The sequence below is a fragment of the Pollicipes pollicipes genome, unplaced genomic scaffold, assembly GCF_011947565.3.
Source record: "Pollicipes pollicipes isolate AB1234 unplaced genomic scaffold, Ppol_2.1 Scaffold_2555;HRSCAF=2994_pilon_pilon_pilon, whole genome shotgun sequence".
In the NCBI taxonomy this organism is placed as follows: domain Eukaryota; kingdom Metazoa; phylum Arthropoda; class Thecostraca; order Pollicipedomorpha; family Pollicipedidae; genus Pollicipes; species Pollicipes pollicipes.
In genome coordinates, this window is record NW_023596136.1 from 14,393,490 (window position 1) to 14,415,681 (window position 22,192).

A 22,192-nucleotide genomic window follows, 5' to 3' on the forward strand; every position below is an offset into this window, starting at 1 on the left:
GCGGCACCCCCGGTGACCGGCGCCCACGGTGAGAGGCGCCCCCGGTGAGCGGCGCCTCCGGTGACCGGCGCCCCCGGTGAGCGGCGCCCCCGGTGACCGAGCGGCAACCCCAGTGAACGGCGCCCCCGGTGAGCGGTGCCCCCGGTGAGCGGTGCCCCCGGGGAGCGGCGCCCCGCGGAGCGGCGCCCCGCGGAGCGGCGCCCCGCGAAGCGGCGCCCCGCGGAGCGGCGCCCCCGGTGACCGAGCGGCACCCCCGGTGACCGAGCGGCACCCCCGGTGACCGGCGCCCCCGGTGACCGGCGCCCACGGTGAGAGGCGCCCCCGGTGAGCGGCGCCCCCGCTTAGCAGCGCGCGCCGACTGACCGATGATGCCGGGCCAGGCGAGGTCCTCGGTGTCCTCGCGCTCGGCGCCGGGCGCCAGCCGATTGAAGCGGTCGAGCGTGTCGAGCAGCGGCAGCAGTGGCCCGGACAGGTGCGGGCAGCGCAGCACCGGGCTGCGCTGCTGCAGCATCAGCAGACACAGCACCAGCTCCGGCACCAGCACGCCTGGCCGGGGCGGGGAAGGGGGACACGCGGCGTCATGCGGGCTCCGCACACAAGACAACGGCAGCAGTGGCCCGGACAGGTGCGGGCAGCGCAGCACCGGGCTGCGCTGCTGCAGCATCAGCAGACACAGCACCAGCTCCGGAACCAGCACGCCTGGCCGGGGCGGGGAAGGGGGACACGCGGCGTCATGCGGGCTCCGCACGCAAGACAACGGCAGGGGGAAGTGTGGATAAGGAGTGAATGCCAGCAACCGCCACATTGGTCAAACCCCAGCACACACTGAAGGGGGACAAGAGGTACTGAAATGATGCCACTCGCTTTTACAGACAAGAAAACATTAAACACAAGATGTGTCTCATAAAATAGTCGATCAGATCTGACTATGAAAATTCACAGCAATGCTGAAATCAAGTTGACAAAATATCAGCTCAGGGCCCGGAATAACCTGATTTGCAAAACTACCTATCACCCTCCCTCACATTATCAATCGAAAAACTCGAGACCTCGAAATCAGTCCCACCTCCCGGCAGCCCAACAGACCACCTCTGCCGCACACAGAGCCAACCGGCCCGCCCGGCCGCGGCCTCACTCACCGACAATGTCGTCCCTGAGCGTGGCCGAAACCAGGGCGAACTGCTTGCAGCCGGCGGCGGCCACGCCGCACGCCACCGACAGCGTGTCGTTGACGTACACCATCAGCAGCTGGACGTACTTGCCGAGCAGCGAGCCGGCGCCGCGGTCGTGCCGCTCGCGCTTCTCGTCGCCGGCGGCCGGGCCGCTGACGTGGTGCAGCTCGGCCAGCAGCAGCCGCTGGAAGCGCGTCAGCAGGTCGAGCGAGGCCGAGCGCTGGAGGCCGCTGCCGCCGGTGGAGGGCGGCGGCGGCGGCGGCGGCAGCTCCGACGCAGACTGTGACAGAGCCGAGTCGGCCGTCGACACCGCCTGCAGCCGGTACAGCGTCTGCGACGAGATGTTCCTGCCGGCGCGGCGAGGACGGCGTCGGTCGCCGAGACAGGCGATCGGGCACTTGAAATGACGAACCATAATGGCTTTCCAGCGAGCATGCTCCAAAGAGGGGACAAGAATAAAAATCACGTGGTCCCGGGAAGCAGAGAAGACGATGACGGCGGTTCACGGCGATTTGGTGGCGCATTTAATGCACAACATGACGTGGACAAATATCGACAAATACAACCACCTACATCGCGTGCACCCAATCCTTTAAGCCCACAGTTTCTCGCTGAAGCTCTGCCAGCCGGCCCGCGCAGCCGTCGCTGAGCCGGACGTCCGTCGCAGCGGCCGATCGGCGCCGTACCTGAGCAGCTGTTTGACCAGATGCAGCAGCGGGATGGGCGGCTTCTGGCCGCTGGCACTCTGCGACCGCTTGGTCTCGGCCTCCAGCTGGGCCTGCTCGGTCATCATCTGCGACAGCAGCACCTCCTTCTCGCCGCCCTCCTCCAGGTCCTGCACCTCCACTGCCAACCCAGCGCGACGACGTCACAGCCGGCACTGCACAGGAAGCTCCAACAAGGGTAAACGGAAAGGGCCGTTTGCCGGACTCCAATGTGGCAGCAAAGGAGAGCTGTCTTGTAGATAACGGTGTTTAACGACACGGTGACTTGCGTGGCACGCCGCGAGTTCGCAATGATGGAACGTTCTCCAGTAAAGGGAGATACAGCTGTGAGTCCGTGAACGAGATATCGTAACGATCGGAGAACCTGTTAGCTGTGTGGATCTCGTCCAAACCAGACCGCATTTCTTGGTATCTCTTGGAGACCTCCCGACACCGCAGCCACGCCATAAGCTGAGGCAGCTTCCCATGGGGCCGATCGCCCGCTCCCCTCCCAGTAGCGTCGGCGCACCTTTGACGGCGGCGCGCAGGGCCGTCTCCAGCCCGCCGTCGGCCATCAGCGACGAGACGAGCAGGTCGGTCATGAAGAGCCGGCCAGCGCTGGGCGATCCCACCTCACAGCCTGCGGCGGCGGCGGCGGCGCCGTCAGGACGGCGGGGCCAGCCCCGACAACACGCGGCTCTCACGCGCGGCTCCGGGGACGTGACTCAAGAGTGCAGCTGCTGGGCTGCGGTCAGGCAGAGTGAGGACACGAGGCACGTGTGTGGGCCTGTGTCACCGCTTCTGCCGAGAACCGGCGCCGCTGCTGAGCGACTGTGTGGCTGTTCAGCGTCCTTGAGAGGCGGCTGTGGAGCATGTCCATCCGACATCGACTGTTGATCACAGACGGCACATCTCCGGGCTGGAGGGACACATGATTGACCCGCACGCCTTATCCCAGCACGCGAACAGTCCGACAACAGACGTATACCGCCCAGATAGGGCTCCCGACGTTCACAGCCGTTCTCACCGCCGCCGCCTCCGCCTCGGCGGACTGTGGACGGCGGCGGCGGCACACGCAGGGGCGCCACTGACCGGCGTGTGGCAGCAGGGTAGAGAGCGTCTTGGCGCGCTCCTCGGCGGTGGGCAGCAGCGCGCTCCACCCGACCTTGAGCGTGGCCTGGGCGGCTGCCTGCACCGAGCCGAGCACGCCGCCGCCGCTAGCCAGCTCCACCACGCGGCTCTTGAGCGCAGTCAGCAGCCGGCTGCCGGCCGCCAGCCCCAGTGACGACAGGTCCAGGCCGTGCGTGATGGCCGCGTGCAGCTGGTGGGCGCGGTCGGTCGTCAGCGGGTCCGCGCGGGGAAGGGGTGGGGTGCCGGCGCAAGGGTGGTGGGACGGTCCGGCCGGACTGCGGGGCCTGGCAGTGCGGCCACACGACGGACGGGGTGCTGACAGATGACCGCGACAGTTCTGCACGGTGCGGAGCTTATCGTGTAGCAGACAATAACCGCAACACCCCGTATTCGGAGACAGGGAGAGAAAACTTGTGCTGCTCTGTTCGTACATGGCGTACAAATTGCTAAGGACACAAAAACTAAGGTCCCATGTTCCAGAGCTCCCTCAAGTCACCCGAGGTCGCTCCAGCCCGATTCCCCAAGTCTACCGCAGCGCACCAGTCACAAAGCCCACAGGAGATCACGCCCTCACGCCGCGTCGCACCACCGCTGGCCCCGTTCGCCGGAGACGTCGCGCCCACCTGCAGCGTGAGCAGCCGGAGCGCAGCCACCATCATGCACTCGTCCTCCTGGGTGGGCGGCCGGGCGGCGGCGGCGGCCGGTGGCGCAGCCCTCTCCATCAGCCGCTCCAGATAGACGAACGTCGCCTCGCTGGCGTCCACCACGAACGGCACGCGGCGGCTCACCTTGCTCTCCGCGCCCGGCGACCAGGCGAACAGCTGCCGGGCGCGCCAGCCGTCAGCAGCAGGGCGGCGACGACGCGGCGGTCGCTCGCCCTCCTAAAGTGTCACTGGCTGCACAATCTCAGCATTTCTACCCAGCGGCGGTTCATGTGGTTACCTCGTCTCGTTTACGAGCATAACAGGACTACGTGTGCGTAGCGTGCTGTCCAGCGGTTGGACATCACTGCCGCCCAGGGCACGTTCTCCCTATGCGTTGCGCGAGCTCCGTGAGCCCGTCATCAGGCTAGCCACCCAGCTCGCCGCTGACCTGTACGGGACCGCGGCAGACGACTGTGACCCGGTGCCCGACAGTGACCTCAGTCCGTCACCAACCTGTAGCGGGCCGCAGCAGACGCCCAGAACGGTGCGGCCGGCCAGCTCTGCCAGTGGCGCTGGGCCGGGCAGGACCGACGGCCGGCCGGCCACGCCGCGGCCCCAGCAGTACACCAGGCCCTCCTCCGTCACCGCCACACACGTCGTCACGCCCACCGACAGCTGGCGCACCTTCTTCCCTGTGAGTGGCGGAGGAGCGCGGGTGATGACACATCACACATACACAGCACGACGTCACGCCCACCGACAGCTGGCGCACCTTCTTCCCTGTGAGTGGCGGAGGAGCGCGGGTGATGACACATCACACATACACAGCACGACGTCACGCCCACCGACAGCTGGCGCACCTTCTTCCCTGGGAGTGGCGGAGGAGTGCGGGTGGTGACACATCACACATACACAGCACGACGTTACGCCCACCGACAGCTGGCGCACCTTCTTCCCTGGGAGTGGCGGAGGAGCGTGGGTGGTGACACATCACACATACACAGCACGACGTCACGCCCACCGACAGCTGGCGCACCTTCTTCCCTGGGAGTGGCGGAGGAGCGCGGGTGGTGACACACCACACATACACAGCACGATGCCACGCCCACCGACAGCTGGCGCACCTTCTTCCCTGGGAGTGGCGGAGGAGCGCAGGTGGTGACACATCACACATACACAGCACGTCGTCACGCCCACCGACAGCTGGCGCACCTTCTTCCCTGGGAGTGGCGGAGGAGCGCGGGTGGTGACACATCACACATACACAGCACGACGCCACGCCCACCGACAGCTGGCGCACCTTCTTCCCTGGGAGTGGCGGAGGAGCGCGGGTGGTGACACATCACACATACACAGCACGACGTCACGCCCACCGACAGCTGGCGCACCTTCTTCCCTGGGAGTGGCGGAGGAGCGCGGGTGGTGACACATCACACATACACAGCACGACGTCACGCCCACCGACAGCTGGCGCACCTTCTTCCCTGGGAGTGGCGGAGGAGCGCGGGTGGTGACACATCACACATACACAGCACGACGTCACGCCCACCGACAGCTGGCGCACCTTCTTCCCTGTGAGTGGCGGAGGAGCGCGGGTGATGACACATCACACATACACAGCACGACGTCACGCCCACCGACAGCTGGCGCACCTTCTTCCCTGGGAGTGGCGGAGGAGCGCGGGTGGTGACACATCACATATACACAGCACGACGTCACGCCCACCGACAGCTGGCGCGCCTTCTTCCCTGGGAGTGGCGGAGGAGCGCGGGTGGTGACACATCACACATACACAGCACGACGTCACGCCCACCGACAGCTGGCGCACCTTCTTCCCTGAGAGTGGCGGAGGAGCGCGGGTGGTGACACACCACACATACACAGCACGACGCCACGCCCACCGACAGCTGGCGCACCTTCTTCCCTGAGAGTGGCGGAGGAGCGTGGGTGGTGACACACCACACATACACAGCACGTGGTCACATCCTTTAGAAGCCGACGCAATTTCCCTGCTCGGTAAGGGGAAAGCGACCCCGTTTAGCATGTGATCTCACCACAGACACATTTGTCCTATTTGTCGTCAAGGAATCTTGAACTTGTGTACACATGAAGTTCAGCGCATGCATGCACCAATATAACGGAGGCTCTCACTCGTGCTCACTTGAAGTTCCACACGATAGCCCAACCTAGCAGTGTCCACAAGTCACAATAACAAATGGGCTTCCAAACTCCCAGCTCCTGGGCCTGCCCGCGCGCACATCCCCCACCTGTCTCCAACGGCACCCGCAGCGAGCCATAATACTCGCCGCCAAGCCCTCCACAGGCGCACCTCTGGCCTGCCTGGCCCGGTGCACACTCCAGAGGCGCCTCAGCTCTGCGTTGCAGCACGAACCGGCACCACTCCGCACGGCGCCGCGGCCACCGACCTGCGAGCGCCTCAACCTTGAGCGGGAACCTGGCGTGCTCCTCGGTGCCGTGGCCCAGTCGGAACGTGTCGCCCTTGCCCCCGGTGTAGACGACGCCGGCGTCGGTGAGCGCCGCCGAGAACTGGGCGCCGCTGACGGCGCGCACTACGCGTGCCCCCTGCAGCCGCTCCACCAGCTGCGGCACGCGCGAGCCTTCGCTGCCGCCGCGGCCTGCCGGCGACGGCCGCGCCACGGCACACGGTCAGTCGTGAGCAACGGGGGTAGGGCAGAATTGCGGGCACCGGTTCCGTTATGAGGGACAGGGCGGGGGTACCGGGTCAGGGTCGCTATGGGTAACGCCAGATCAGAGGAAGCCAGGCCCACTGGTATCACTTGAGGTATTCGCGTCACTGGGAACGTTTGAGGTACCGGGTCCCTAGCGAGCAGAGGCCACGGCTTACACAGCTGACCGGGTGGCACCATGGCACGGACCCACAGCCAGGCTCACTTAACACTCGGTGGGGTTCATATGAGAACATGTCAGCCACTAGCCGTGTGGCCAGATTCTAGCCTTGACTACTGAACGGGCTGGTCTCGCATCAGGCACCTACGGTGACTGGCCAGCCGTCATCCAGCAGCGGCACCACTGTGTTTGACATGCCAGTCACGGTTGCCACAGCACGGCTCCGACCACGTTCGGCAGCGCGTGCGCCGACTCTCACCCAGCTTGCCGTAGTCGCCGTCGCCCCAGGTGTAGACGAGGCCAGCGTCCGTGACGGCCACCGTGTGCGCGTCGCCCGAGCCACAGCAGACGTCCACCACGCGGTGACCTGAGGCCAAGCCGGACACGCCGTCAAACAGCTGCACACTGTCGCCGACGGACGACGTAGGAAGGGAAAGCACTGGCAAAACGCAGTGACGCCTTAAATACCAACCGACAGGGTTATGTAAACCACATGCCGGAATTTACGGAGCTACGTGCATTATGCTACCTAATCGCGTCGACGCTTGAATTTCTTTTCAATAAATTTGATCCGAACCCTTCGAATGGATGGATTTCTGGGATTAGCGCTCACGCTAAGCAGCGCGCTTGTTGTGTGAGCCCTGACCCCCACGACCCGATCGCGCAATTCCAGGCAACGGCAGAATTTAGTGGCGAAAGCTTAACGTGCCGCAATGCTCGGCACGGTCCATCCTGCCCCCTGACGTGAACTGACCTTTAGCGCGACCGCTGCCACCGGTCGCAGGCCACACCTGCCAAGGGCAAATAGCAAGCGCCCTAAAGCGACTCGAACCCACCCTGCCATGGGTGGACGGATTGAAATGCAGGCGCTCTAACCAACCGAGCCACCGGGACGGACAAATATACACGCAGATAATAAAACACGCACGCAGACAAGTATACACACAGATGTACACAAATACACAATAGCACACGCAGATCATCGATCAAAGCTCACTATGACGTCCATGCCAAAAATAACCGAGACCAATCTCTTTGGCACTGCTAGGCTAGCTGAGATCGCCGTTACTAGTGTCCACAGCGAGCGATCTCACCTGCCGCGTCGATATACAAACAGACCTCCGCGCAACCAGACAGCCCCCTCCCCATCTCCACCAGCTTCGGGCAACAATGACCGGTGAGGGCCAGCACCAGAGTGGGCGGGTGACAGTCTTGTCCCCCACCCCTTCTGCCCATGGCTGACCAGTGAGGGCCTGCACCAGAGTGGGCAGGTGACAGTCTTGTCCCCCACCCCTTCTGCCCATGACTGACCAGTGAGGGCCTGCACCAGAGTGGGCAGGTGACAGTCTCGCTCCCCACCCCTCTGCCCATGGCTGACCGGTGAGAGCCTGCACCAGAGTGGGCAGGTGGCAGTCCTCAAAGTTGCCATGACCCAGTCGGCCGTAGTTGCCGCGGCCCCAGGTGTACAGCTCGCCGCAGCTGGTCAGAGCAGCGCTGCGGCAGGGAGGTCAGGTCGGGTCAGGTCGGGTCAGGTCAGGACCAGTCAGATCACGTCACACGTGTCTCACAACTGACGAGCGCAATCTTAGGGCTGGGAAGATTCCGTTCAACCGGGTGGAGTTAAAGAGATAATGAAATGAAAACCACAAGAAACAGTTTTCTCAACAGGCAAGCAAAACATCTGCCACAGCTACGGCCCACCTGTAAGTGCTGCCGCAGCTGCAGCAGGTCACGTGTTTGCCGGTGAGCGCCACCACCAGGGCGGGCGCCTCCAGGGACTGGCAGTCGCCGTGGCCCAGCCGGCCGCCGTCGCCGTTACCCCAGGACAGCAGCTGCAGCGACCAGCCAGCGTCACACAGACGACCCCGTCACACCAGAACAATCCGCAGGCGGCGGTCTCCGTGATCTCAACACTGGACACTTGGGTTTGCTCTTCTATACGGCCACATCTTACGAGGCTTGCTGTGTGCAGCAATTTGCAGTGCGTTACTGTGCTTATCGCCGTACACATTTGTAGCACACTACCGCTGCGATAGCGCAAAGTACATCACTACCGCAGACATCCCGACCGGTGCAGAGGAGCCCAGAGGGTCCGAGGAGTCCGGGGAGTCAGGGGAGATCGAGGAGTCTTGAGAGCCCGGGGAGCCCGGGGAGCCTGGAGAGCCTGGAGAGCCTGGGGAGCCTGGGGAGCCTGCGGAGCCTGGGGAGCCGGGGGAGCCTGGGGAGCCTGGGGAGCCTGGGGAGCCTGGGGAGCCTGGGGAGCCTGGGGAGCCTGGGGAGCCTGGGGAGCCTTGGGAGCCTGGGGAGCCCGGGAAGCCCGAGGAGCCCGGGGAGTCAGGGGAGATCGAGGAGTCTTGAGAGCCCGGGGAGCCTGGGGAGCCCGTTAATAGGGAGCCTGGGGAGCCCGGGAAGCCCGAGGAGCCAGGGGAGTCCGAGGGCCCAGGGGAGCCCGGGGAGCCCGGGAAGCCCGAGGAGCCAGGGGAGCCCGGGGGGCCCGAGGAGTCAGGGGAGTCCGGGGAGCCCGAGGAGCCAGGGGAGCCCGAGGAGCCAGGGGAGCCCGGGGAGGCCGGGAAGCCCTGTACTCGGGTCTCCTGCGGGTGCCGACCGGGCGGTCTGTTCTAACCTCGCCGTGCGCGGTGACCGCCATGTAGTGCTGCCCCTCCGGGTGGGCCGACACGTGGACCACCTCCTTGTCAGCTAGGCCCTCCACCGGCGCCAGCGACTGGGGCGGAGCAGTGCGGCGCGGTCAGCGACACCCGGTGGCGGCCACTCAACGTGGCGCCGAGAGACGAGATGACTGGTGACTTGTGCAATGCGCGACCGACCGACATTGCGGGAACTGTCCGGACTTACACGTGTGACAAAGCCCAGCAGACGAGCGCAGCGAAACGAGACAGGTGTGCAATGTCGCAATGGCAAGCCTAACCAGACATGCGCAGCAAAACGACACTAGTGTGCTCAGTGACAGGTTACAATCGATTATCAGAAGCTTTGCGTAGAGCACCAAAACAGTAATATTATGGAGTTGAATAAGCCATGGAGTTCACAAGAGCATCGTCCCGTCATTATAAGCCTTGCGCCAGGCGTGCTGACTCCACGACCTGCACTGCTACGGCGGACCAGGGCCGGCCTGACCTGTTTGTCGGCGCCGTACACCACCAGGTAGACGGCGCCCGTGTGTGCCAGCAGCAGAGCCGCCTGCTCGCCGCAGGCCATCTGCTTGACTCGGAGGTCGGCCAGTCCCTCCACGCGGCTGAGGCTGGCGGCGGCCGGCGTCGGCAGCGGCGAGCAGGGCGTCTGGGAGCCGCCGCCGCCGCCGCTGCCCAGGCACAGCAGCTCCTGACGGCCCGTGTCCTGCCCCAGAGGCGGCCACGGTCAAGGGAGGGTCGCGGCAGAATGGCGACCAAATGGCTGGACTACTTGGAACTATACACCGAAGCGGTTGCTACCTCAACCATGCTCAGCACAACACGTCCCGCGAGTTTCCTGCAGTCCTCTCTTTCCCATGAACATCTCCCGGTGCCCGCTGACTGACAGCTCTGGTCTGGCCGGGTCCGACAGCCCGGCCGCTGTCCACGGGCCGGTCCACCTCTGGTTTCCGACACCCCTGGCGCGTCCGCAGACTGACAGCTCTGGTCTGGCTTGACCCGACAGCCCGGCCGCTGTCCACGGGCTGGTCCACCTCTGGTTTCCGACACCCTGGCGGGTCCGCAGACTGACAGCTCTGGTCTGGCTTGACCCGACAGCCCGGCCGCTGTCCACGGGCTGGTCCACCTCTGGTTTCCGACACCCTGGCGCGTCCGCAGACCGACAGCTCTGGTCTGGCCGGGTCCGACAGCCCGGCCGCTGTCCACGGGTCGGTCCGTCTCTCGTTACCGCCACGCTGGCGCGTACGCTGACCGACAGCCTCCCACGTAGACCGGGTCATCCCGTGATGGCGCCGGCGGTGGCGCGAACCCACCTTGGCGGCGGTGTTGTCGGGCTGCAGCGGCGCCGCCATCCGGTCCAGCAGGCACAGCAGCACCACGGCCACCTGGCGCAGGTCCACGTGCAGCTCTGGGTCGGACGGCAGCTCCAGCAGGCGCAGGAACACCTCGGTCGGAGACAGCTGGACGGCGACACGCAGCAGATGTCAGGCGTCTGCCCGCGTAGGGCGGGCCGCTTTGGGGTGCGGATATCGCGTGTTCGCTTCATCACACGCACTGGGCCACTAGCGGCCCGCGAAGGTAGCAGCTAAGGCTTGTGCGTACCTTTTATGGCAATGGGCTACTCTTGGTGCATCAGCTTTATCGTCCAGCAAGCAAATACCGACGGACTTGCATTAATCGTTACCGTCGCTCGAGCTAATATCAGTCCGCTGTCGTGATCGCAAAACGATCCCGATCGCTGCACCACATTGTCATTACAATGCAAGGGTCGCTGCCTGTTATAATGGCCCCAGCCTCGCAGCAGGTTCTCCATTGGGTTGCGATAAACAGTTGAGACTGATCCTGACTGCGCTGGCCGGGTCTTCCCCGCTTCTTCGCCCTCGCCGGCCAGACGTGGGGCGTCATGTTTATACCGGCGGGCAGACACATAGGTCACGTCACCGGCCTCGCACTCGGCCACCCCCGAGCGTCACTCACGGCGGCCGGCGTCAGCTCGTGAGGGGCGGCGGCGGCGGCGGCTGAACCCTGGCCGGCCGCGGCGGCCGCCGCTGCCTGCAGTCGGTGCAGCACGGGCAGCAGGGGCGCGCTGCTACCGTGCCGACGCGTCCTGCGGCACGCAAACAAACACCTCCCTGTCAGCCGCCCGGCGGCACCGCCGCTGACGCTGGCTGTCGCTGGGTGGCCCGCTCGGGTTCCGGCCGATGGCAGGCGCCAGCTAGGGAGGTGGCCGCGGCCATAACCTGACTTGGTGCGTGCACGGGATATAGGAAAATGAATGTTCGTCGTCTAACCTCATCCCTTGTAGCTAACGCTACGCACGGATAGAGAATACACAACCAAGTCATATACCATTCAAGATAACTGAACGAATTATAAGGAAAAGCTGGCCAATAACGCAGGAGCATGGTTCAAGCACCAACAGCACAAATTAAAAATTGGTGAATAAGCTGTTCTGTCCATGCCCGGCACCGCATAAGAGGTACAGGTGGCGGCGTGCGGAGTACCTGAACCACCACCACCGAGCGCAGCGACGCGTCTCATGGGGCCAATATAAGCTGTGCGGTGACAATGCGTTAACTAAGTCTGATTTCTGCTGTGTCCGCCGCTGTGTACCTGCTGTCGGCGGCCGTGTGTCTGCCGCTGTGTACCTGTTGTCGGGGCCATGTGTCAGCCGCTGTGTACCTGTTGTCGGGGCCGTGTGTCCGCCGCCGTGTACCAGTTGTCGGCGGCCATGTGTCAGCCGCTGTGCACCTGTTGTCGGCGGCCGTGTGTCCGTCGCCGTGTATCTGTTGTCGGCGGCCGTGTGTCCGCCGCTGTGTACCTGTTGTCGGCGGCCGTGTGTCCGGCGTCGTGCCAGATCTGCAGGATGAGCAGCACCACGCTGAGTATCTGGCTGAGCGCAGCTCGTTGGGCGGCCAGCTCCAGCAACAGCGACAGCGCCAGGTGCCGGTCCGCCGTGGGCACGCCGCCCACCTCACTGACGGCACGCGTAGGCACGGGCTGTTACCAGCCAACCGCGCACAGACAGCTCAGCACGGGTCTCCCGGGGACAGAGACGGCGGTTTGCCTGCACACATAGGCACATTATACTGGGCAGATGAAGTGGGCCCTGTACAGTTCTCACCAGGCTCAATCAGATTTATCTACTAGTGGAAAATCTCTAAATTTAGCGGTGTTTTTTTTTTGTTATGCTGCTAGCCGTGGTGATGAGCTAAAATAAGTATGATGCAATTCTGGAGCACTTTCATTCATTTTCACGAAAACTGCATTACCATATGCAGCGAGTGACGTTTTCCAGATGATAAGCGATCATTCCCCGCGTGTACACACTCATCATTCATCAGTATCTTCCATACATGCATTCATCCCCGGAACTTGCAAGAAACACTTAACGAAACAATAGTTGAACGCTCTGACTACCGTTTCACAACACACGTGGCGTGACTTCGACAGACTGCACGAACTGCCCCATCATCCCGCCGCCATTCCGAGGCTCGGCAGTCAGCACCCACCCGAGCACGACGGAGCGCAGGAAGCGATTGGCCTTGTCGACCACCTCCAGCCAGACGGGCGACACCGACTCCTCGTCGAACAGATTGCCCTCAGGCAGGTACCGCAACGCGTCCAGAGACTCCTGAAGGACGTGAAAAAACACACGTGGCGACACATCTGAGACGCTCAGTAATCAGACCGCCACCACACACAGAGACGCATCAAAGACATCGCGTTGATGGATGATGTTTAAGCGATGACCAGAACATTTCCACAAAACAAATCGGAAGGGGGGGATTGAAAACTGAACCTTAAGTTTAAGAAAATTAATAAAGCAACGCAGCTTTTACCTTAAGTAGATCGGAGCAAATGTCGGCATCCTCTCCTGACCTCCAGGCCCGCCGGAGGAAGGCGATGGCGAAACCCATGGCGGCGCGGGAGCCGACCCGGGCCAGACTGTGGGCTGGCGGCTCCCGGGCTCCCAAACAGCGGCCCGAGACCACCTGCAGACACAGACACGGTCAGAGGCAGACCATGGGCTCTCGGGCTCCCAGACAACGGCCCGAGACCACCTGCAGACACAGACACGGTCAGAGGCGGACCGTGTCTCCCAGACATTCAGCCATCGTTCTGCCACCGACCGCCGGCGCAGTCACGACCACAGGTACCAAGCCTGACGGTGGCTTCTCCATAATCGACACAGGCGACGAACAGCGTCGGCCCCGATTTTCTTCTGGAAAAGAAGCACGCCCAAAACATGAAGCGTCGTGGTTTCGCCTGCACCCGCCCAACCAGTGCCCTCCCTGAGACGTGACGTCTCGTCCGCACGAAACCGAAAGGGAGAAAGGGTGCGCGCCGGTTTCGTCAAGACGACAGCTCGGCAAACTGTGTGTATGTGGAGCGCGGCCGCAGCACGCGCCCGGCGCCGGGCCGTGACCACCACCAGCCGGCCGGAACACCGACGCGGCCCACCGGCCGGCCCGTGTCGCCAGTCTGCTGCTGCTACAGACTGCGTGACCAACAGAACTGCGACAATAGATATGCGCCGATTCTTGGTTCTACTGCAACGACTTCGACGGACTTACTGATAAGCGACTCGTGTACAACTCTTTGCTATCGCAAAGAGTTGTACACGACATTAATACTGCCTAACAACACTAATACTCCAAAAAGATAACACTTATTACTAGTGTTACAGCAAAATTACACCGTTCTCAGCTATACGCAACATTCTTGCCGTAGCGATTACCTGCACGCACAAATAGTGCCTGAGTAACTCAACAAAATTCATACTTCGAAAATTCTACACCCATTGTTTTTTTTTTTCACAAGAGGTTCTCCGATGTTCATTTGTAAGCAGCTTTATGAGAGGTGTAGCCAAAAGGACAGAAAAGGGGGTACATGCCTCCTTCTTAGCCGATTAGCCGAGAGGTTTATGCTAGATACTTGACGATTTCGCAAGTATTTGGTCCAAGCTCGCAGGAAATAGGAGACAATTTGACATCTCTCTGAGGAAAAATTGAGGGAAGTGTCTGGGAATTACTTATCACTTACACTAATACGTATAATTCATTTTACACGGAAAAATACATTCCTCAAAAACTTTTACCCGTTCTTACTTAAGCGCCAAACACTTCTACGATCTTCACTTCTACGCGACAATAGTTGTACCGCCTGCACTTACACGCGCTTTTAGTGATACCCGAAGAGCCTTACCCTTCAAAACGCATGGCCGTCAATGCTTCTACTCATAGCAAGACCGCCACAAAAGAATCAGAGACAGACCACACATGCACAGCACATACACGTGGGCGCGCGAAGTCAGAGTGCCGTTGGTCATTGCATAGTGTCGTGACTTTAGTCCTGTTGCAATCAATGCAGCCGATAAACTTGCGCATGGAATACTTCTGCGCGGCATTGTATCTACTGCAATGACTCTACGGCCAGCTTATGGCATGCTTGCAGCCTTGACTTGTATGTGATGCACGACAACTCAACAAAATAAGGTAGAGTGATCAATTAATCACTGTTGTTCGCGCCACTCCCGGCTTTTAACTGCGGGCCAGTCCGGTCGCATGCTGCCCCTACCCGCAAAATTGTTCATACGCCCCTGCTAGGTATCCAAATATCTTGCTCTACATGGCTGTTCTGGGGCGGCCTGCGACTTCGCCCGATTTCATGTCACCGGCTATGCTCACCTCGCGGCGCGGTAATTGGCGCAGTGGACGAATGGCATAATGGGCGGAATGTAACGACCAGATGTGCTGCAACGCCTCTTCACACTACGAGAGTTCCGCCCGCTGTTTTCTTCGGCGGCACAAGTCTATAATATCACCTGACACCTCCATAAAACGTCTTCGCGAGCCACAACCTTCTGCGGTCAGGAAAACGTTCTTTAAACATGCGCAGCTGACCGTTGTATGCATTGACAGTAGGAGAGCTGTCAGGTATAGGTAGGTCGTATACGTTTTTGCAGTTGAAGCGGTGACTTGTACAAGTGCTTAAAGCATGACTTTTGTCGTGTAGCACAAACGTCCCGTACGGCTCTGCAGTAGAGATAGCGTCGCCCTTGACTAAAGACGACGTGTTTTGCAATAAAGGCAATGACGGGATTAAGTTTTGTGGCGTCAAACCAACACTGAATGTACGAACAGGCAGCAGAAGCCGTGTCGCAGCACTCTTCTCGGCGGGAGCCTGTGCTGTTGCGCCAATGTGTCGTGTCGCCGGGGCGGGCCGCTCACGTCCGCCGGCGGAGCTCCCGGGACGCCCGGGACGCCCGTCACGGCCCCCGGCACCACCCGTGACACGGGCCGGTCGCCATAAAGGCGGGCCGGCGAGAGGCGGGGGCAGTCACGAGGCGGCAGCTGAGGAGCGGGGTGGTGGCGCGGCGGATCGAGATGAAGGTGAGAGCCGGCGCCCGTCTACAGACGGCTCCAGATGAGCAGGACCCGACAGGCGCGGCCGGGCCTCCGCTGCTGTCAGATCTTGTGTTTGGAGCAAACAAACGGCATGCTGGGACGAAACATTTGACCTAACCTACACCCAGCGCACCATCTTTCATAAGAATGTACACAACTTTTCTGTCGCGCAAACCCTTGTGCACGCAAACTCCCAGAGTAACATGCGGTCCTAATGTATTCATGTCACTCAAAGCCCTTGGCGCCTGACACAACACACTTTTTAACGGCAACTTTTCCGGCAGATCCTCGTCATAACCATTATCTGCGCGGTCACAACCACCGACGGTAGCAGGCAAGACAGTGGACAAAATGCTGGCTACAGCATCGGTAGCATACAGAATGGCGATCGACGTGTTGGTTATAGCGGAAGGCGGGGCAGAAGACCAGATGACGGTTACAGCAGTGGACAAGACAGTGGACAAGGTGTGGAATATGCCGGTGGCCCAGGAGAACTAGCTGAAGGGATAAGTGATGGTGACGCAAGTGGACGAGGTAAAGCGGAAAAAGTCCGTCATAGCAGAGGTCAAGGCGCAGCAGGTCGAGGAGAAGCATATCAAGGCGAAGTAGACCGACGGCAAAGCAATGCTTACGACATTGCTCAAGGCGCTGGTTACAGCGGCCTCAGAGACGGTGCAGACTTAAGGGAAAGAGAAAGGGGAGAACAAAGACGCGATTATAGCGGCTGGCAGGAAGAACCAAGTCGTGCTTATGAAGCGGGGCAGGGCGGAAAACAGAGTGGGGATTACGGGGTACGACTGGACGCAACACACGGAGGAAGACAAGGCAAAGCTTATGACGGGGCGAAGGATGGAGGACAGGGTACAGAGCAGAGTTGGGGACACATTGGAAGCCATGGCGGAGGACAAGGTGCAGAACAGAGTTGGGGACAAAGTGAACGGTATGATGGAGGGCAAGATATAGAACAGAGTTGGGGTCGAAGTGGAGGAAACAGTGGAGGACAAGGTGCAAAACAGAGTTGGGGCCGAAGTGGCAGCTATAGCGGACGACAGGCCAGAGGACGAGGTGCAGGTCATGGTGGAGGACAGGGTGGAGTGCAAGGTGGTTATGGCGGAGAACAGGGCGTGGAAATCGGTGGAAGTTACGGCGGAGGCCGCGGCGGAGAACAGGGGGGAGGTTACGACGCAGAAAAAAGTGGAGGCTATGGCGGAGGACAAGGTGAAGGACAAGGCGGAGGACAAGGTGGAGGACAAGGTAGAGGTTATGGCGGAGGGAAAGGTGGAGGACGGGGTGGAGGTTATGACGGAGGACAAGGTGGAGGGCAAGGCGGAGGTTATGGCGGAGGGAAAGGTGGAGGACAAGTAGGTTATGGCGGAGGACAGGGAGGAAGACAGGGTGGAGGACAGGGTGGAGGTTACGGCGGAGGGAAAGGCGGAGGCCAAGGCGGGGGGCAGGGTGGAAGTTACGGCGGAGGGAAAGGTGGAGGACAGGGAGGAGGACACGGTGGAGGACAGGGTGGAGGTTACGACGGAGGGAAAGGTGGAGGACACGGTGGAGGACAGGGTGGAGGTTACGGCGGAGGGAAAGGTGGAGGACAGGGCGGAGATTATGGCGGAGGACAAGGTGGAGGACAAGATGGAGGTTATGGCGGGGGACAAGGTGGAGGACAAGTAGGTTATGGCGGAGGACAGGGAGGAGGGCAGGGTGGGGGACAGGGTGGAGGTTACGGCGGAGGGAAATGGCGAAGGACAGGGCGGAGGTTATGGCGGAGGACAAGGTGGAGGACAACGTGGAGGTTACGGCGGAGGACAAGGTGGAGGACAAGGTGGAGGTTATGGCGGGGGACAGGGTGGAGGACAAGTAGGTTATGGCGGAGGACAGGGCGGAGGACAGGGTGGAGGACAAGGCGGAGGTTACGGCGGAGGGAAAGGTGGAGGACAAGGCGGAGGCTATGGCGGAGGACAAGGTGGGGGACAAGGCGGAGGTCATGGCGGAGGACACGACGGAGGACAGGGTGGAGGCTATGGCGGAGGACAAAGCGGCGGCCGCGGCGGGGGACACGGCGGCGGACACGGCGGCGGACACGGCAGCGGCTACGCCGCACCCCGGCCGTACCAGTTCGACTACAAGGTGGACGTAAAGCACAAGTACGGGCCAAAGTTCTCTCAGCGAGACAAGAGTGACGGCCGGACAAGCAAGGGGGGCTACAGCGTGGCGCTGCCCGACGGCCGCACCCAGAAGGTAGAGTTCACAGCCGACCATGTCGGCTACGGCGGCTACGTCGCCCAAGTGACGTACTCGGGAGGCGGGCAGAAGGCGGCGGCCGCCGGCGGGTACCACTAGCGGCGCCGCCCGCGGTCAACGGCCGCGTGCAGGCGTGACACGTGCGGCAATGCCAATAATTGAAGATCCCCGGAGTCTCCGGGGCGCAGCCAAAGTGTTTACTGTTATGCATGTCCGGGGCCATGCCTGGGCCTTTTTAAATACAAAACTTCACAACCTTGTGCATTTGTGTGATACACCGCTCCGGGCGATCATGCTACGTTAAAGAGCCACTACAAGGCAACGCGCAGCACACAACAGGCGGATTTTTGGCTCCGCCACTGGCGCGGCTGGGCGGCTGGGCGAACGTCTCCCGCCTGCTGAGGCTGAGCCCGCCGGACCGGCGCCCTCACCGTGCTGGAGGCCGGCGAGGAGGAGGCGTCGGCCGGCGGGGCGGCCGGCTGCGGTCGTAGGGCGCTGAAGCAGCGCTGCACCACGGCCACGCGCTGCCGGATCCGGCAGGCCGAGAGGCAGCTGGTGCTGGCCTGGCCGGCGGCCGCCACCTGCTGGCGGAGCAGCGCGCGCAGGCAGGCCGACAGCTGCTCGGGCGTCGCCCCGCTCTGCCCACTGCCACGGCTGCTGCTGGAGAGCGGGACGGCCCCGGATCAGCACCGCACCGACACGGACACACCCGCTCTCTGCGTACGAGAGCACTGGATGGGCATGCCATTAAGTGGCTTGTCTGGGCGACGTGGCCGAAGGGGTACGCTTTTATGGAGCTGCGTGATCTCTTTAAGATTAGAACATTGCTCGTTTCGTAAAAGTACGTTTGTCTTATCCCATATCCTCGTAAAGTGTGGGGGCAATAATCCAGGTCAGGACTGATGACATCCTTCACCTTCACCAGAAAGCCTTCACCAATTCTGAGCTGATTCCACTGGGTCTTAATTTGCACTAAAATGGTACCTGTTAACTTTATAGACTTCAAAACCCGCATAAGCTGAGCGACGTTCAGCTAGTGCATGCAACTAGTACGCGCAGAGGCACCACGGCGTCGGGATTACACGTTTGGATCGCACACACACAACCAACCAATCCGGAACAGCGAATCAGTCAACGGAAGCGTCATACAACAGCAGCCTGCCAGTGCATGCGTGACGGACCACAGCGACCACAGCGAGTCTGCCGGGTCTGCCCCGCCTGCGGGCCGTGAAGCGCGCGCCGGCCGGCCCGGCCAGCGCCGCCCGGTCCCGAGCGGAGGCCGGCGGCGGGTCTGACCCCCACCTGAGCGCGCGCCGACTGCGGCGGCTCCGTCTCGCTGGCCTGCTCGCCGCCCATCTCGCGGTCCAGCTGCTGGCACGGTTCACAGTTGCAGCCATAGCCAGGGCCGCAGATGCCGTCGCAGCATGGACATGTCAGCGAGCGCGCGCCGCAGTAGAAGTGACCGCTTTCGCCTGCCGGAAGGCCGCAGAGGTTAACTGCTCCGCTGGCCGTGGTATCACAGTCGTTTGCTGGACAGAAACGGACGATGTGGGTGGTGCTGGGCTGTTGGTGCTGGGCTGTTGGTGCTGGGCTATTGGTGCTGGGTGATATTGGTGCAGGATGGTGATATTAGTGTGGACGGTGCCGAGCTATTGCACCAATGACGCCATAATGGAAACAGATGCAGTCCACAGGTTGCATGGTAAGTGGAGCGCACCAATGGGCTTAAATGCGACACTCAAGCAGGTCAGCACAATAGGAACAGATCTTGCAAATTCACCAACACAGCACTCCACCCAGTGCAGTGGCTGGCACCACAGCTGTGCCAAGCCCATCACACGCGAACCGCCCGGTACGCGGCCACACCCCTCAGGCCCCACTCCTTGGCTGGACGGCCGCGGCACGCGCGTACCTTTCCTGGCGACGGCGCCGGCGGCGTTGACAAGGCCGTCGCTAAAGGCGCCCGTCAGCTCGCCGTCGGTCAGCAGCTGGTTCCAGAGCCGGCAGAGGCCGTCGCGCGTGAACACCTCCTGGATGTCCACCTGCTGCCAGCGGGCGTCCAGCTGGCGCTGGTAGCGCAGCGTCATGTCGCCGCTCATGGCTTGGCCGCGGCTCCCGGCCGCCTACGCAGCGGCGCGCATCGGACTGGCCTGCGGTGGGCGGGGGTGACCCGTGAGGCGCGACGCTATGTTGGGCACAGTTGGGGATGAATGGAGAGGAGGGAGCACTGGGGTAGCTGGTGATCAGCATGAGATGGCTGTTAGTGACTATGTGCTACACAAGCACACTTACTAAACAAAGACCACATCATCTGAGATACCAATGTGTTACTGAGAGATCCATGCTGACATTTCAATGCAACAGACAACTACATTGCAGATGAATGTGATAATCACTGCAGCTGAAATATACAAGCATCTGCTTCCTGCAGTGGAGGATTGGACAGCAAAGTGAAAGGTTGGGTACATTTATGCAGAATACTTTGCCAAGTGGGGACCATTTTTCCAAATTCAACTGAAGTCATTTTTTTCTGAATCTGTGTCATGTGTGTCAAGGTATCCTGCTATCATTCCTTTGTTCTTTACGTATTTTGGTCAAAATAACATGCAATATTATTTTGTGGGAAAATTATTTTAAAATATTATTACCATATATATATATATATCTGTGTGTGTGTGTGTGCGTGCGTGCGTGCGTGCGTGCGTGCGTGCGTGCGTGCGTGCGTGCGTGCGTGCGTGCGTGCGTGCGTGCGTGCGTGCGTGCGTGCGTGCGTGCGTGCGTGCGTGCGTCCTACTACATCAAGAGTCCTACTACATCTCAAATATATTGGAGGACCTCACATTTATTATTTATTTACATACTTCATTTACATACTTTCGTACACTCTTTACTATCCTTATTTGCATGTAAATTAAGCTACCTTGGTAAACTGCATAGGGATGGGCTTAAACATGAAACCCATGAGATGGACCTCTCAAACTTAATATCTATACAAAGTAAAGACAGCAACAGTCCTTGAGCATATCACAAATGGTCAAAATTGCTTGACATTCCAAATTATATTGATGGTTGTCAAAAAATGTCATATGAGACATTAGCATTAAGCATGCCACTTTTGAAGATAGGCAAAAAGGATATCTTGAAGAAAAAAGACTGGAGTAGCTGCCAAAAATATCCAACGCACAAGTATTTATCACATATATTGGAACATTCAACCAATTTCACCACTAGCTTCTATGACATTTAGGTTGTATTCCCAGACATCCTAAATACAAAAATATATGTCAGCCTTTCAAAACTAAATGGGAGTCTTGAACATCATGGCAAGCTACAAAGTGCTTAAAAACACATCACATCCTTAAATTAGAAAGAGTGCCTATATCAACACCAATGTTTTATCCACTTTTGACTTTCTAAGGGAAAATTGGATAGATCTGAATCACAACAAACATTATAGGCCTTAGAAGCTTAAAACCATCAGTTTGCACATACCCAGGCAGACACAACAGTGAAAATGGACATGTTGAGCTGATTAAGAAAATAATGAATGAATGTGTGAAGTACTTATGAGCCTGCCAAATGAATAAATACATAAATTTATTTACCACAAATATATGGTAATATGATCACACATGAAGTGCATCATCTAGAGTAGATGTGATGACACACTGGCACACAAATGCTATTATTAGGCAGGCACATATTGCCATGGGTATATGTCCAAAGGCACTCACACTAGCATACTAGACACCTCAGCAATTGTATTCACCTTAAAAAGCATGCAGGTGGTAAGATGATCAAGACTTAGATTGATAATGTGCAAATTTAATGGGTTGCGTTGCATGGGCAAAAAAAACAGCCTTCTTCACACCGATAACTGCAGCGTTTCACTGCCAGGACATCATGCACACAACCACAGGAAGTCCACATAGCCTTTGCTTTGACCAGGGCTTTGAACTTACGAGTGTACCACAAATGTTTCCGATAGTCGCAGTAAACCCTGCGATGCCCGAAGTTCAGGTACCCCCACGGTACATCCCCTGTCTCCCTGGGCCAGACAGGCGCCTCCGATGTTTATGCTGTATTGCAGACTGCGGTTTGGGGTATTGACATCTCTCGTCGTGGTAGGTAAAAGATTTAATAATAGGAGTGAAATGTTGTTTTGAGAGGAGCCAAAGTGCAATTTGCCTTACTGTGACAGTCATAAGATGTCAAAAAACTGCAAAATTGTTTTTCCTTGCAATCTATTTGATTTGCTGGTCTTTGCATTTGTTGTGTTAAAGGAAAATTTTGGAATTTTGGAATATATTTTGTATTCGCTAGATATTTTCTACCTTTACATCGCCCACTTATGTAGGCAGTTATACCGCT

General features: G+C 59.9%; 1 protein-coding gene across 1 annotated transcript in view; it reads right to left on the reverse strand.

The window, feature by feature from the left end:
* The window catches only part of LOC119098401 (E3 ubiquitin-protein ligase HERC2), a 46,788-nt gene extending 24,898 nt beyond the window's left edge, over positions 1-21,890 (reverse strand). Inside the window, exons 1-23 of the mRNA XM_037221320.1 lie at positions 21,784-21,890; positions 19,734-19,971; positions 19,152-19,293; positions 18,253-18,379; positions 13,010-13,162; positions 12,680-12,801; positions 11,989-12,144; positions 11,145-11,274; positions 10,481-10,627; positions 9,655-9,795; positions 9,143-9,241; positions 8,221-8,351; positions 7,898-8,013; positions 6,779-6,886; positions 6,078-6,287; positions 4,165-4,343; positions 3,631-3,828; positions 2,969-3,197; positions 2,406-2,516; positions 1,859-2,018; positions 1,345-1,519; positions 1,140-1,302; positions 364-546 (exon numbers count right to left, since the gene is read on the reverse strand). Coding sequence (XP_037077215.1) covers positions 364-546; positions 1,140-1,302; positions 1,345-1,519; positions 1,859-2,018; positions 2,406-2,516; positions 2,969-3,197; positions 3,631-3,828; positions 4,165-4,343; positions 6,078-6,287; positions 6,779-6,886; positions 7,898-8,013; positions 8,221-8,351; positions 9,143-9,241; positions 9,655-9,795; positions 10,481-10,627; positions 11,145-11,274; positions 11,989-12,144; positions 12,680-12,801; positions 13,010-13,162; positions 18,253-18,379; positions 19,152-19,293; positions 19,734-19,920 — 3,367 coding nt within the window. The 5' untranslated portion in view covers positions 19,921-19,971; positions 21,784-21,890. The remainder of the gene's footprint in view (positions 1-363; positions 547-1,139; positions 1,303-1,344; positions 1,520-1,858; positions 2,019-2,405; positions 2,517-2,968; positions 3,198-3,630; positions 3,829-4,164; positions 4,344-6,077; positions 6,288-6,778; positions 6,887-7,897; positions 8,014-8,220; positions 8,352-9,142; positions 9,242-9,654; positions 9,796-10,480; positions 10,628-11,144; positions 11,275-11,988; positions 12,145-12,679; positions 12,802-13,009; positions 13,163-18,252; positions 18,380-19,151; positions 19,294-19,733; positions 19,972-21,783) is intronic.
* Between the last annotated feature and the right edge of the window lie 302 nt (positions 21,891-22,192).